Below are 15,796 nucleotides of genomic sequence, written 5' to 3'. Positions count from 1 at the left end.
GAGCGGTCTGGGCTGACAGACCCGCCGCCGGCCCTGGGCACCGCTCCCCTGCTCCCAGCCCGCCGGGGCCCGGCTCGCAGGACGGGTTGGGCTTGGGCCGCACGGCCGGCTGGCAGCGGGGAAGGGCTGGAGGAGGGCGAGGAGGCTTCGTTTCCAGACGAGGCTCGCCTCTTCAGCGCAGCCCTCCCTCCGTCCTTCCCCCGTCCCAAAGCAGCCCAAGCCCCCGCGGGCCCAGAAGGCGGCCGGCGCAGGGCTGCGGGAGGCGGCTGCGGCCGGGGGCCGCTCGGCACCCACGCCCCGGCGGCGGGAGGCTCCCTGAGGGCGCTTCCCGCCCGCAGCCACCGCGCACGCGCCGGGCGGCGGCGGGGCGGGAGAGGCGGCGGGGGCATGTGGGCGGCGGGCGCCCAGCGGCGGGCGGGCCTGGGGCTGGCGCTGGCGGCGGTGGTGGTCCTGGCGCTGGCGGCCTGGCGGCGGCGGCGGCGGCCCCTGCGGGAGGTCCTCTTCTTCCCCTCGCAGCCCAGCTGCACCGAGGAGCTGCTGGCCGAGGCGGCGCGGCCCGGCGCGGCGGCCAGGCCCTGCCCCTGCCCGCTGCCCCGCGGGGACTGCTCCCTCAGCCGCCTCCTGCGGCGCCTCCTCTCCGCCCGCCGCTCCCTGGAGATCTGCCTCTTCGCCTTCTCCAGCCCCCAGCTGGGGCACGCCGTCCAGCTCCTCCACCGCCGCGGCGTCCGCGTCCGCGTCGTCACCGACGCGCAGTACATGGGGCTGCAGGGCTCCCAGATCGGCCGCCTCCGGCTCGCCGGTGAGGCGGCCCCCGCGGCCGGGGGCCTCTGCGGGCAGGGCGCGGCCGGGCGCTCGGGGTGGCCGCGGCCTGGGTGGCGCCTTCGGGGACCACTGAAGAGGCGGTTGTGTCTTTGTAGGGATCCAGGTGCGCCACGACCAGGAGAACGGTTACATGCACCACAAGTTCGCTATCGTGGACGGGAGGATGCTCATCACGGGCTCCCTCAACTGGACCACCCAAGCTATCCAGAACAACCGGGAGAACGTGCTGGTCATGGAGGACGCAGAGTATGTGAAGCCTTTTCTGGATGAGTTCGAAAGGATTTGGGAAGAGTACAATCCCATCAACTACAGATTTTTTTCCAAAGACAAGAAATGACTGAGCTGCCGCACAGGGCTGGTGGAGTACTTAACGGATGGCATTCAAGGGCTTCGTTCCTATGTGTAGACATCATTGTATTATCCATCTGGGTGCAGTTTAGGTAGGCTCCTCCGGAGGAGCAAAGTGCTCTCTACCCTACAGTGCCACAGGTCCCTGGCTGTGGGTCATTCCCGTGCTAGAGGGAATGACCCAACTGTTTGGCAAGTTGTTTTGTGAGGATAGCTGTAATAGGACTGCATTCACAGAGCTTAAAACTACAGGCAGGCTCGTTGCCGTGCCCTGGCACAGACGAGGTATGTTTGTACGGTGCTGGGTAGGTGTTTCAACGGTGAAATGGACGTTTTCCAGTTTGGGATACTGCAGAATGGAATTGTAGCCCAGTGGCTCCTCTACGTCAGTAACTCTAAAGAAGAGTTGAGGGCTACAGTAAAGCTAGAGTTCCTATAGAGAGATTAAGCACCCTAGTTACATTTCTGGTTGGCATTAATTGTTGAAAGTTTGTAAAAAGGAAGTTTGTGGGAAATATGAAGGCAGAAATTAGAAGAACATTTTGATTCTGTACACATTTCCTTTGGTTTAAGATTAGTGGAGTTCCAGCGTGAGAACAGATACTAAGGACAGCTCGTCTTCCAGCAAGCAAGTGTAGGGAAGTCTGGGAAGAAATGAGAGAAACTGTTCTTTGGGGTCTTGTCTTGAGAGCAGACAGGGCTGGAGTTCGGTCACCGACTTCAGAGTGGAGTGGTGGAAGGAAACCCCAGTTCCTTCAGGTGGGGACACCGTGTCCTGGTCTGGTTCGGTGACTTCGACCGCCTGGGTTGGCAGCAGCAGGGTGGGGAACAGCGAGTGAATAGCAAGAGGGAGGGAAGATCTCTGTCCCTACGGTTCAGGGTGGAACAAAGATGGGTCTAAACTTCAGAATTTCAAAACTCTAAACGTCTGTGTAAAAATTACTTTATACTGAATATAAAGTGCCTCAAAATCTCTCAGAATGAAAAAAGGCCTTAACGTTTTGTTACCAGTTTGGCTTGTTACAGCGGTGCTGTGATTAGCACTGTTAAATATACCATTTTCACAGAAAAGCTCAACATCATCTTTTGGTTTTTGCACTCCAGGTAGCCCTCATGGGTTGCTTGTTCCAAAGATCCAAATAATTAAAAATTCCTGTAGATCCTTAGGTGTCATTTAGGATACAAGGAGTAACATCAGCAGACTGCAGATTTGCTCTATTCTGTTTGAGAAAGTTGGCATGGGTCTGGGGGAAAAAAACCTGCATTTCTGTTACCTGTGCCTCCATATGGAGGCAGCTGAGGAAGTTCATTATATAGTAAACCCTGTTCAGCAGCGTTAGACTGACACTACTTTAAACATGTTATTGCTGTTAAAATGCTACCTGTTGCATTTTCTTTGTGAAGTGTGACTATAAAAGCAAACGGCTCGCCAGGTTTCAGGCTCTGGCCTCTGCTCCGTTCTTTCCATAGTAGTGTCCTTGTTGAAAGAAACACCTCAGTACACAGCATGCAAAGGGTGGTGCAAAAATAGTTTATTACGATATAGTTAATGTAAAGTTAGGTAATTATATTTACAAAATAAAAATGATCAGCTACATCCATGGGAACCTAGCATGTCACACAAGATGTTGTAAGGAATAAATACCGTGAGAAAAAGTGACATTTCTATTACAGTGAGCAGTTGATCGGGAACAGTGGCTCTTAAAAAAGCACTGAAATAAACTGGAGTGGAAGGGAGATGGGAAGGAGAGAGGAACTCACACATACTGAGAAAGAGGAGCCTCCAACACCCATTCCCCTTTGCAGAGGGAAAATATCACGTGTGAGACGTTATTTCCCGGACTAATCTGTGTGGAAAATGCCCCTTAAAAGAGGCCATTCCGCCCTACGGATGGACGGGGCTCGAGGGCAACTGTGCTTCCTCCTCTCCCCACCGCCCCGCTGTGATCGTTCCTGGCTTTGAGCCGCAGGGATTTCCAGTAGCCGTGAGGCTGCAGCATCCTGGCGCTGCCCGGGTCCCGCCATCCCCGCTCCCCTGCCGCTTTGCCACTCGGCCACATCACAGGTCGGAGGCGGAGGGCTGGCCACCGCGTCACATCATCGCAGAAACTGGGAAATTACTCGTGCATCCTCATTACTCACAATTCCCGCGGGTCGTTTCCAGAGTACAAGTGGTAGAGCGTGGTGCGTGTGTGGTTTCAATCCAGAACGAGTCCCCTTCGGTTACGGGTCAGTCGTCAGTTAGAGCTGTGCTCAGACAGAACTAAGGCAAGCCGCCCGTTCTCGTTAGGACGGTGGAGGAAGAGCGACCCTTAGTACCTGAACGGCCACTGCCACTGCAGATACCACCCACAGACTTGCAGAGCTTCCTTCTCTCTCCCCAAAACTTCATCCTTTCAAATAAGTGATTCTTTAAAATCTCGAGTCATCCAGAACTCCAGGTCCCAGGAGGGTGAACAGGGGTCGAAGACTGCGCATTCGTATCTGCTTCCTACTTACCATAGTCTTTAGTGTTTTACGACATACTTTGCTGTCTCTAGTTGAGAACAAAGAGTGAGCGTCCTTGTCAGTCCTGCGCACAGGCAGTGTGTGAAGAAAGCACGAAGAAAATAACTGTAATTGCACTCGTCATTTACGAGTTCATGGCCAGCTGGCTTAGTTCAGTCGGTACCACCTTGTCTGGCTTACCAGGTTCCTGCTAGTAAATCCCACACCCTCGGTTTCTTTTAGTGGTCTCAGACTGAGGCAGGGCGAACCGCCGGGGCCGACACCTGCGTGGTTTCCAGCCTGCTCCCTGCTCCCGCAGCAGTACGTTTGCATCCTCTTGTAAGAAACGGTTTGTACTACGGGCTCACCTAAGTTCAACTCAGTAGTAACTACGTTCTACTGAAAGTTATGTTTGAACAGGTACGTACTGTAAGTTACAGCGCACGTCCATGCCGCTGCAGGACGTGTGTCTGTCCAGCGGGGTCTGTCTTTCCCTTGTAAAGTCCAAGGGCATCTTGACTGCGCTGCACGAGCGAGTTACAGCGTTACACCGGTGCCTCCCAGACGCAGTGCTCGCTGCGCTCAGTGCAACACCCTAAGCTCCTGTGCAAGGAGAGCTCTGCGTGCTCCGTCACCGAGTAGCTGCCGCTGCTCTGTGTAACGATAGGTAACAGTTTGCACGTGCGCGGTGTTAATGCCGCTATCAAATACAAGATTACCGAGTTCTCCGAATGGAAAAAAAACCCCAAGTTTATAGCGCAGGAAGGTTACAGTTCTCAAACAGACTGTACACAATTTGGACAGCCATCTTCAAAACTAAAGGTATAGGTCAGCAGAAAAGGTTTGAAAAGATATTTATAACAGTCATCAAAACCAAACAAAACAGTTTATCAGGGCAGATGGGGTGGGTTGGACACATTACACCCGGCGCTTCTCTCCCAGCCCGCCCGTGGGATGTCTGTGTTAGAACAAGATTTAAAAATCAAAACCACACCTTAGTCACAAAAGAGAACCCTCCACTAATTTCTGAGTAATAAATATTTACATTGCGTGCTTTGAATACTATACAGGTTTTAAATTACTTTTTTAAAAGAGAAGACTAACAAAGCTTTTTTTTTTTTTAAAAAAAAATTGAAAAAATTACAGAGGAAAGGCAAGCCACACCAAGCGTGCATGTGCTTAAGTGTTCACAACAAAGTACTGTATCCGAACCATGAAAAAAATGCAAAGGTCCAGTGGAAGGGCAATCAAGTACAGAGCTGGTACAAAAGTGACACATTTTACAATGCTGGGGGGCAGCACTATTAACGCAGTCCAGTCCACCTCTGTTAACGGGGGGGGGAAAGACTTTTCTGGTTTGCAAGTCAGCACACAATTCTAGTTTTGAAGCAAATGAACACAATTGGTTTCTTTTTTTATACGCGGGCAAAGAAAAAGTCACATTTAAAGAAGGATTCAGTCTGTTTCAGGGGAGATGGTGCAAATGGTAGGAAAATTTTACGCAGGAAAAAAATTACTTGGAGCCAATTAGAAGGTGTCTCTGTCTGCACCTTCGTTGCACTTGACTTTTCCTAGACCTCACATTTCAGTACTATCACTAGTGTAGAAGTGTGTAAAACGCAGCGGCTTGCGTTTCGCGTGTTACGCCGTGTGCGGAGGGTGCCCTGGCGAGCGTCTGAAGCAGGATCCCTCCGAGGCCTCGCCCCGCCGCGCACAGCAGGCGCCTGGACCACGGCATGAGGCGATGCCCATGGCCGGGGCCGTGCCGCCTACCGCGCTGGGCAGCGGGACGATGCAGACGGATCCTGAGAGCCTCCAGCGCAAGCAGGGAGCTCACCCTCTCCTCCCTGTGCTTTTCCCCCCTCTCCACACACTTTCTAATTTAAATAGCCACTGATTTATCCTGAAAGATGGATGAAGCCCGGAGCAAGAAGAAGCAATAGGATAACTAAGGACCATTGCTATCAGGAAAAAGCTTTCCAGCTGGCTCTTCCCTGCCCCCTGCCCTTATTTTAAAGCACTGCTCTCTGCAGAAATTTTTCAGTTTTCGGCTGTTTATTGGTGCTGCATGGTCTCTCTCTAATGCAAAGGCAGGTAATGTACCGCCTCTTGCTTTGGAGAGATGCTTAGATAGTTGGCAGACCCACAGCCTGCAGCAGCAGTTCAGAACAGCTGTCTGCATACCACAGCGCCTTCCCTCCTCCTCCTTTTCTTTGTGACCCCCCCGAACTCATAGCTACCGCTGGAGGATGTCGGCTACAGCGTTCCCACCTGGTGAAGTGCTCCCCGAGGGATGCAGTTATCCTGATGGTGCCAAGAGGCCACTGCTCAGCCCCTGATGCACCCTCGGTACCGCAGAGCCAGGTTCTCTGTTCTAATTTTCAAAGGAGCCTAACTCCCCAGTGGACGATGGCTGCTCCTGCAAGCTACAGCATATGAGACCGCCACCACCATGTTCACAAATGACCCCTTTGCTGAGCGATAAATATTTTAAACCCACAAAGTTCAGCAGTGAGATTAATTGATTAGGCTTATTAAATATTGCTAAAACCATGAGAATGGCGGCCAGTCCCACCCGTCCCTCCGCACGCCGTGTTCCCCACCGCTGTCCTCCTGCCACCCAACACATTTTACTTCAGCTACACCTGTTGTTAGTACCAGGGTTTTTTTTCCCAGCAAACCTGCCTGTTTTGCTTTTCTCAGCTATTTGAAGGTCCAGAGAAGCTGGCCAGTATGTATTAAATAGAAGTTCCCTGATAGCAAACCTCTGAGCAGCTGATCCCTGGGTCTGATCCTGTTCATACAGGAGTCCTAGCAAACCTCAACTCAAATCATCTTACAGCTGTTTCAGGGACCCCCAAAAAAAGGGGGGGTGTGATGCGACGACTGACATTTTTCTGTACAATAAGGTAAAAACGAACTAGAGGAAAGAGAGGAGAAGAAAATCCAGCTTCATTCCTGCTGGATCCCCTGGCAGTGCCTCATTAGAGAGATGCAAAACACTGTGTGTTGCCTTGGGTGAACATTGACCCAAGTGGCGCAGAAGTTTTATATATGATCCCTCGCTTAGTGTATCTACAGGAAAGGAGCAAGAGCTGTTCCTGGGTGACTTCCCCCCCACTAAACATCAGTATATTTTCATATGTGTATAAATAAGAATACTCCCCCCCCGTCTCTCTTCACAGGGCAATTTAGGGCCAGAGCACAAGCAGAAAATGCATCTCTGGACCCTCCCTGGCTTCAGTATCCAGCTCCCTGTGCCACTGCATTTTTTTTATCGCACTTTCTTCTGCCTTCCTGCACTAGCCACCACCGAAGTGCTGCCACCTTTGCAACACACTGCGGTGCCTTTCTGCCCATCCTCACTCCTTTTTTTTTAAAAAACAAACAAACAAACAAACATAGTAATGTATTTACACATGCTGAGTCAAAAGCTGGGGGTGATCCCCAACTGATGGCTCTGCGTGTGCCCTCCACTTACCCAGCTGTTCTCTGCGTTAAGAAATAAGGCTCAAAGCAGGAGCACAGGCAAAGAAATCAAGTGCTCTTACTGACTAGGCTCGATATCTAGTCCCAGGCAGGACACTAAGCTGCAAGAGAGGATTTCTTGGTATGAACAAGCGTACAGCAGAAAACATCCCTCCATGGGAGCCTCAAGATGCTCAGTGGCATGATCCTGTATCAGAAAGGGTCCATCTTGTGTCCTCCACACCACCGACGTGCCAATGCAAATAGCAAGGCACATAAATTCTAGTCCTCATGCTTAAAATAAGTGCTCCCGAGTAAATGAAGTATGCACAGAAAATGCAGGATTTGGTAGGGGACGTAAGAAAGGTCAGGGTCCACATGGCGAGAAGGAGATCCGCACATGTTCTGCTCAGTTGGCTTAAAAGGACAAAGTCCCACCATATGTCTTGAGAGAAGAGGAGGAGGAGGAGGATGTCCTCCTGGAGCCAGTGACATCTTGTAAGGGAAGAGCAATGACAATGACAAGGCCTACATGCCGTCCTAATGCTGTGTCCCAAGCCTCTGCCAGGAGATCACAGCTGCCAGAGAGCAGAGCTCACCATGGACCCGGAGCAGCCAGGGATGAAGTGTAAAGGTTATCCCTGCCGAGAGCTGGAGAGGTGACTTTGGATGGGACGAAGCCAGGCATCTGGGCCAGGTGACCATCTGACATGGTCAGAAAGGCGTATACAATAGACAAACCACAGTGGATGGAGTCACCTTCCCACCCAAGTAATAGCCCAAATTTAGAGGAACCTGGGCTACAGCACTGACATCTCTGCTGGTCTTGCAATCTGCTCTGCTTGGCAGGCGTTGGTGTCCCTGCTTTAACTTAAGAGACCGCATTTAACTGCTTGTAGATGCTACAGAAGTGTCACGTTCCCAGCTCCTGTGAGCATGGGGACCTGAACACACACCCTTCACCCAACTGTGAGGTTATACCAGAGACCCAGACCCCTCACTTCAGTCAAGTCCAAGATGCCAGCAGGGAGAGAGAAAGCAGCCCCACACATGACCAGTGACAAAGGACTCTCTTCTTCCAGAAGTGGACTTCTAAGCACAACACACATGCACTTGACGTGGAAAAGGCTGAATTTGGGAAGGCCTACGAACAGGGACGCTGCATCTGGATCTCCTCAGCTAGAAGGGAAGCTGGACCCCATGCCACGGCTATAAAAAGCCACTGCTAAGCATTACCAACATCCATATGTTTATCAACAACAGCCTATGCTTTAGATGGTCATTAGCTAGCTCAGCACGGTGAGAGCAGTTATTTCCACAGCCCCAGGACAGCGCTAAGGTGCTCATTTCCACTTTGGGGCTCCCCAGTTTGGACTCCCATTGTGCAGGCGAGAAGCCGATGGCAAGCAGCTTTGGGCGCGCAGGCCACATTCCTCCACAGTGGGATGGGAGGATGACTAAAAGGCGGCTGCTGACTGATGGGTGAAAGCAAACACAATGCGAGGCGCAGCACCGAGACCCCTGGGAGTGGCTGATGGCTGATCAGAGAGGTAGTCCAGGTGGGTCATGGCTGGGAAGACTCCCGGGTCCTCCAATGCTCAGATTACGGAAAGTGCTAGTGAGCTCGGATTAGGGCAGATCAAAACATTTTAGAAAGCACATGCCTGCTGACAAGGGAAAAACCGTTGTATCCAAGTGGTTAAGCCTCCTTCCTACCCTGCTCCTATCTCCAGCACTTCCACGTACACCCAGGCACAGATTACAGAGCATCGCAGCGGGAGAGCATCCCCGTACGTGCTCTGCTTGCTGCACGGCACTGGCATCTTGGCCGGGGACAAGTGGGGCTCCTACGGGCAGGACCGGATGGCTGCCATGCGCTGCCGTGAGGGCCCCAGGAGGTGTCTAGCCGAGTGCTTGGACACGGCAAGGCCACAAAAGCTGGACGACAGCCTGATTCACGCCGCAGTCAGATGACGCCATCTCCTCCTGAGGGTCTGGTGGCCGAAACAGAGACTTGCTGCTCTGAGTGGGAGGATGAGGGTGAACTTTCCAGCGCCCACTGTGGTCCAACCTGGCAGGACTGGAGATGGCTGTCACCAGCCCCACGGCGCTCACCGCTCCAGAGCCGCAACGAGACTTTGCTCCGAGGGCTGTGCTTGTACCACCCGCCTAACAGACTCAAAATCAGCCATGAAAGCACGCAGAGCTGCCTGCTTCAACCACGTGTTAAGCACCAAAAGACAAGAGGAAGCTTTGTTCCACGTGAAGGCTAGGGCGTATTTTTAATGGCCCAGGCCGACGTGCTGCGGGTTGCTTGGTGGCTAAACGGGGCCGGGAAGCCAATGATGTGCCGCAGCACTGCTTCAGCTCTGCTCCCAGCCAGGGCGATGGGTGAGACAGGACCTGGGCTCTTTACAGGTGGCATCCTGAAATGCTCTCATTAGCCTGGCATGAAGCCACCATGCCGGGGCAGCCCTGATACTGCAAAGCAGCATAGGCTTCTTCCAGGAAGACAGCCTCTGCTCAGCTGGCCGTGTGCTGCCTCTAGTGCTACCAGCTCCCTCTGCTCTCTTTTAGTTTGTATCCGTTTATCGGCCTCATGGTGCTAAATTGTATGCTTTAAGTAAAAAAGCTATTAGGACTGAGAAGGTCTGAAGCACATACTGGTTTTGAGATTTTTATTTCAGGAAAAGGTTAAAGAATTAAAACAGGAGCTGCCCTGCTGACAAGAAGAGTTGAATTCAAGAAGCTGATAAAAAAGGAGCATTATATGCATTGAGCACTGTGCATTTTCAGTCAATATTGGCTCTACTTTCTACTCTACTTTCCTTTGACTAGGAAAAGGGAGTTTCACATGCGCACAGACCCTGGGATACACGGGACTCAATGAGAGCAAGGGAGTAACAGCAAAAAAAGAGAGTGCTGGGCTTGATCTAACAGAGGCAAGAAAGTGATCTTACAGCTCAGCCCACGGAACACTGAGTCTGACCACCAGCGAGACAGGAGGCAAAGACACGCCGATGGGGCGGACTCGATGGTGCATGCGAGTATCTGCAGCTCCCTATCCATAACCACCTGGGCAGCCACCAAAGCTCGCCGGGCTTCGGTATCGCCTACATTCAGGATACGGCACAGTCACGGGGCAGGAAAATAATTTCTTGCATCCTTCTCCAGCGAGATGTCAGTGTTGTACCTCCAGGCTCCGTACGCCGGCATGGACTTGTGCTCCCCGACAGCTTCCCCCAGGCCTTCCCCCCTTGTAGGTGCAAGTAATGCAATCGAGATCAATGGTTAAATTAGGCTCCTGGTGTGCTCTGAGCACTGGGTCTCTTGACAGCAGTAAGAGCTAGGTATGGCCGATACCACCCAGGCCCTGCTTGCATACCAAAACGGCTGGTACGACAGAGCTAGCTTATTAACAGGCTACTGAGCCTTAATACTGACACTTAGTGTAATGGTTTACAGTAAAGGAAGGATTCTCCTACAAAGCGCCGAAGAGAGGGGAAAAAACCCCACCCCGATCCCTTCCTTCCCTCTCAGAGTCTCTGGAGCGTCTCACAAGCAGGGAAAGGTGCTGGGGAGGCGAGGGGGCGGCGGGGGGCACCGCCACCGTGGCGCCCGGTCCCGTCGGGGGCGTCAAGACAAACGACAGCAAGGACAGTCGTAAGGAACGAGAGACAAACGGTGCTGGTGCTGTGCTGCCTCAAGCTGGGAGGTGCGCGTGGTCAAGCGGAGCGGGGAGAACTAGTCTTTCTTCAAGTCCCTGGATTCAAAAAGCTTCAGGCGTTCTTGCACAGTCAGGCCTTCCTTCAGACTCTGGGAGAGACAAAAGACAGATAGCGTCGGACACGGGTGGGAGGCAGCGGCGGTGGGCATCTGGCACACAGAAAGGGTGCGATGCTCAGGCAAAGGAGGCGTGGGCAGCAGGAGAATGGCCTCCTTGGTGGAGAGATTAGTGGGACATGCTAAGAGAAAACACACGGTTATGGAGGGCGGCTACTGGTGAATGGCACCTAGAGAGAGGGTGAGATTGCAAACAAACCAGGCGACGTACCAGAAGCAAATGAGAGGCACACCATGCTGCAAGCGGGATTAGCTCGACTTGGAAAATGACCCCTGGAGCCTGCAGTGCAGTGGCAGCTGGGGCAATTTCAGCAGAGCTCCGGCACTGCGCGAGCCCTGGGCAGGCCAGATCGGATCTGCTATGCTAAAGCACTGGTCTGCTGAGCAGGACCTGCACGCCGGTCCTCCCCGGCTGCCTGCGCCACTGCAGCACCGACTGAACGTGCGTCCGTCTGGGACCGTTCTGGCTCCGGTTCATGTGCAGGCTTTGCTCCAGCAGCCCTGGAAACTGCGTTTTTGTTGCCAGTGACAATCCCACCCTTTCTCTAACCCCAGGCTGGGGGCTTTCCCAAGCCAAAGCTGCCTCTACTGCACAGGGTTAGAGAGAGGACTTGCTAAATGCTTGCTTCAGGTTTAGCAGGATCTGATGGCTGATCCAATTCAGATGCAGCATCCAGATTTCAATGCACAACACTCAGCTAGCCAACAGAAAAGCCCGCCTCACTAGCCCTCGGCATTTGGATTTGTGAATTCTACTCTTGCCTATGTGTGGGGACCCAGGAAAACAGCAATGTGAGGGGTAGAAACCGAGAAGCAAATTGCTTGCCCCCTGCAAGACAGCTTTAACCTGAAACTAGCCTGAGGAGACACACAACCCTAGAGCCAGCTTTCCCTCCTTCCTGCAGCCCCGAAACCGTGGCATAAGAGCTTCAGGGAGCAGAGCACCAGTGAGTTTTTCCTGCTTGCTGCTGCTGAGGAGGCACAGACTTCTCCCTAACCAACAGCCAGAGCTAACCTCTAACTAACCAGCTAACTAACCAGAGCTAACCAGCTCCCTAACCAGAGCAACAGCTCCGCCCCTACGCACTGGAAAGGCTTTCATTGCTGGGCTGCACCTGCCCTGGGACAGACAGACAGCTGCATGCATGCACCCTGCAGGTAACTGCTGCCTGCAAGCCGATTCCTCGCAATCTGCAAGGAATTCACTCTGCAGCTGCAACATTATTTGCTTTACAGACCAAGGCGTGACAGCTTCAAAAGGCACAGACCTGTACACAAAGCCCCTTCTATTAACGGGCAGCCATCTCCCCTTTTGCTTTTACTTCCCTGACTGTGGTGCCAGAGGACTGCACAATCATAGCAGCAGGTTAGACTTTTGGGCTGGGTTTTCTTTAACGTGTGTTTATCAAGGCAGGACTCCATGATAAACTTGCCCCGAGGCTGTGCAGATTCCCATGGTTACTGTATTTCTTTAAATGTTTCTCCTCCCACAGGCCCACAAATACAGAACAGCTTTGGGAAGCAGCGTGGAAATGAAAGCACTAAAATGGACTGGTTTGAATTTACAAATGCCACATGCTTTCTTTTCAACGGGCAGCAGAGTCTCTTGGGATGCGAGTCTCTGAGCACACACTTCCTAAAGGAAGTTTACTTTGGGCCTCTTTAAATAGGCAGCAACCCATGTGTTCCAGTTTGTACATCTGCTTTCTCATTAGATGGAAGGAGACAACAAAAACCATTAGACTATTCTGCCTGATGGTACAAATTCCAGCAAATTCACCCCTTCGGCAGTCTCACAACCCATTTGAGTTGCTGATGAAGGGAGCCTGATGAAGGGAGACTAATGTAGAATGAAATCTGTGATAAAGGGATCCTCCATCAAAATTCCTGGGGCTCTCCAGCCACCCCTCTGCCACCATGCTGGGGAGCTCCCCTCCCTTCTCTAACCTCCCTCCACAGGTGCTCTAGCCTCAGTCTTCACCATGGGCCAGTAAGTTAACTATTGCTCCAGTTCCTCGAGATATTTGGGTCATTAGGATCGGCCTCATTTCTCATCAGCTCCCTCTTTTTGCTGGATGAGCCCAGAAGCCTCAGGCCAGTGTGGGGGATGGAGGCGCAGTGCCAAAGGATGGAGCGGCGGGGTGGACAGCGGGGAGCTGGAGGAAGCCGGGAGAGCAGGAGGAGGTTACTGGGCAAGGAGGACTCTTACACTCAGGCACAGATCAACCTAAAGAAGCAGCAATTACGGGTAAAGGAAATTTAGGGCAGCTCAGGACATACCCTCTGCAGCTGAGATGGGGGCCACCATTTTACATGATACAGGCCTTTGTGGGAAATGCGTTTATAGGCATCACTGACCCACTCCTCCACCTGGCTAACAGCAAATGGCTATTTTTCCTACAAGACCTGGATGTTGCTGAAGTTTAGTCTGAGGCATGCAGAGTCATTCAAGCATGCACACTCGATGTCCCATGCTCCCAACACAGCAAACAGGAAAATGTGCCCCACCGTGTCCAAATCCTCTCCGTGATGCTTAGCTGTGTTGGCAAGGGTGGGAGGAGAAGGAAGACGAGAAAGCCGTATTCCCCAGGGAAGAGCCACAGAGACTGCATTTCATGAGTCTTGGGTCTGCTGACTTCTCCCCTCCCCTTCCCCTCCCGCAGTAAAATAATTAGCCATAAATAAACGGTCATTAAGAGAAGAAGGGCTCTTATTTGCCATGGAGGTGTGAGCAGTGCATGCAAAAGTGGGCCGCTCCAGTGGGCAGCTGCGTTGCTTGGTGGGTGCCGGTTTGTTTACCTACGTGGCAGGGAACCTGGACTCGGGTTCATTTCAGTTATCCCATGAGACCTGCTCAATAACGGACTGTTGAAGGAAAAAGCAAAATAAAGAAAAACAAAACAAGCTCATAAATCCTAAATGCATTGGCGTTCGCGCAGCCCCAGCCCCCCCGCCTCGGCAGCGATGCGAACAGGCAGCGCGCCCTGGCAGAGCCCATGCTTGCTCTCCTCTCCTCCTTCCCCCACCAAGCAACACACATGGGGAACCACAAGATAAGTGGTCTGAGTTGAAGTGGTGAAGGGAAACCCAACATCAGACCTGGCCCAGCAGGTCTGGGCTGCCCCTGAAATGCGCAGAGACGCTCTCTGTATTTACTCGGTGCAGCGCAGACACCCCAAGCTGATGACCTGCCACTTGCAGAGCTCGGGTGGTGACAGTTTGTTTCCCCAGCATGGGCACTGAGCTAGAAGCCTTTTGCCTGCCCAGCTTCTCACTCTGCCCAAGGTCCCAACCACTTCAAACATCAGCATGAGACACCAGGTACCCAGTGGTAAGAGGCAAAGCAAGTTTTGCCCATGCTGACCTTCTTTCCAACTGACCTACGTTTAATGATGACTTCTGAGCGGCTTTATTTGCCCTTTTTACCCCTGTGGTCCCATGGCAACAGCCAGTGTGTAACATGATATAACTCTGGCTGTCAGCAGGCCAAGCAGGCGAGCTTGGCACAGCATCGCTGGGCTTTGGGACCAACAGCAAGTACAGAACGGCCGGAGAAACACAGGGCCATCTGCACCATGTTAACCCACAAGCAAAGCGTGTGTTAAATATGCCCAGGACCAAGGCATCATTGTTCCACATAAAGACCAAATATCTTGCAGTGATGAACACTGTAAAACCTAAAACTATGTGCACATTTCCACCTATTGACACCACCTAAATTGCAACTGAGAACGGGGAGCAAATACTGGGAGAGTCCTCCTGTGAAAGACCAAAGAACAGGGTGAACTTCAACCTTTTTTCCAAGCAGGGAGGCAGCTTCACGCCTCGATCTCAGCAGGGTCAGTAGCGTGTGTGCCCTTCCTGGCACCGCAGGGGGAGCGGGCCCTGCCTGGCTGCACAGCCAGCCATTTCACAGTCAAAAGCTTTTCTCCCCAGTGCCATCCAGGCTAGCACTAGTGACTGGAAATTCTCAGCTTTCTTCCCCTACCCATTTCTTCCCACCTGGGACCCCACTGGAGAGTAACTCTGGGCATTTTCATCACAGGGGAAGGAGATCTGAGCTCACCTTTGACCTGATATTCCTTAGTTGCCGGCTAACACTGGATCTGTCTTTCTTCAAGAAATCAGGGTTGCTTTTTGATTTCATAATATCTGGGGAGAAGCAAAAGAAACAGCGTTAGCGTGCCCATGGACGTCCTGCCCGGAGCAGGGCTGGGGCTGTTCTGCCCTCCCAGCCCAGGCAAGTGCCCCAATGAGCCCAACTCAAGTAGCGCTGCAGAGGGGACTCTTGGGGGTCTCCACTCCCCTACACTGCATGTAGCATGAGGTTTTCCCAATGCAAAATGCCAGAGGGCTTTCAAAGCCCACCAGCTTCCCATCCATGGGGCTGGGAGGAGGAACTGGCACAGGAGGGCAATTCAGGTCCGCTTGGTCCCTGACAGCTCCGGTGAGACTGTCTGCAAGGAGCAGAGGTGGGAAGCAGCATGAAATGGCAAAAAAGCACCACTCAGACCCGTTACTGCACAAGGGCTTGTATGCCAGGATGCATGTGTTAGCTTGGGAAACCCATGATTGCTTAAAGCTGCTGGAGGAGGACTGACCATATCCCGATACAGTGGTGTTCACAGGGGATTTCTCTCCCTGAGCTTCTGTGGCTGCTTTCAGCTGCTCTTTCAACCTGCTGATATCACAGTCTGCCTTGGCCTTCACGATGCTCAGCTCCGTGTAGATGTCTTTGTACTTGTCGCTGGCATATTTCTTATCCTGGCAAAGGAACAAGAACAACCCAACAGTCAGACAGACAGCTGGAGCCGAGGGGTCTGTGAAT

The 15,796-nt window shown here is 52.6% G+C and overlaps 2 protein-coding genes across 10 annotated transcripts in view; one reads left to right on the top strand and one right to left on the bottom strand.

The window, feature by feature from the left end:
* Positions 1-73: 73 nt before the first annotated feature.
* Positions 74-2,604, top strand: PLD6 (phospholipase D family member 6). Its single transcript, XM_087734278.1, has 2 exons — positions 74-799; positions 918-2,604. Exons 1-2 carry the CDS (start codon positions 388-390, stop codon positions 1,157-1,159), a joined length of 654 nt encoding a protein of 217 aa, XP_087590404.1. The 5' UTR covers positions 74-387; the 3' UTR covers positions 1,160-2,604.
* A 7,185-nt stretch (positions 2,605-9,789) lies between these two features.
* The window catches only part of MPRIP (myosin phosphatase Rho interacting protein), an 82,637-nt gene continuing 76,630 nt past the window's right edge, over positions 9,790-15,796 (bottom strand). For 6 of the 9 annotated variants that reach the window (XM_087734270.1, XM_087734262.1, XM_087734265.1 and 3 more), the window contains 3 exons: positions 15,570-15,732; positions 15,035-15,120; positions 9,790-10,941 (listed from right to left, as the gene is read on the bottom strand). In XM_087734270.1, the coding sequence (XP_087590396.1) occupies positions 10,870-10,941; positions 15,035-15,120; positions 15,570-15,732 (321 nt within the window). In that variant the 3' untranslated portion in view covers positions 9,790-10,869. Of the gene's footprint in view, positions 10,942-13,767; positions 13,834-15,034; positions 15,121-15,569; positions 15,733-15,796 lie in introns of all 9 variants that reach the window. The other 3 variants (XM_087734263.1, XM_087734269.1, XM_087734264.1) reach the window with 2 other exon arrangements.

This window comes from Nipponia nippon, unplaced genomic scaffold (genome assembly GCF_047370975.1).
Source record: "Nipponia nippon isolate SJK-2023a ecotype South Korea unplaced genomic scaffold, ASM4737097v1 scaffold_5, whole genome shotgun sequence".
Classification (NCBI taxonomy): Eukaryota; Metazoa; Chordata; class Aves; order Pelecaniformes; family Threskiornithidae; genus Nipponia; species Nipponia nippon.
This window is presented reverse-complemented; position numbering and strand designations above follow the sequence as displayed.

Excerpts from the sequence above, each read along its gene's own strand:
- PLD6 (XM_087734278.1), top strand. The coding sequence starts at position 388 with ATGTGGGCGGCGGGCGCCCAGCGGCGGGCGGGCCTGGGGCTGGCGCTG. Across the intron at positions 800-917 it reads CGGCCGCCTCCGGCTCGCCG|GGATCCAGGTGCGCCACGAC; the intron begins GTGAGGCGGCCC and ends GTGTCTTTGTAG.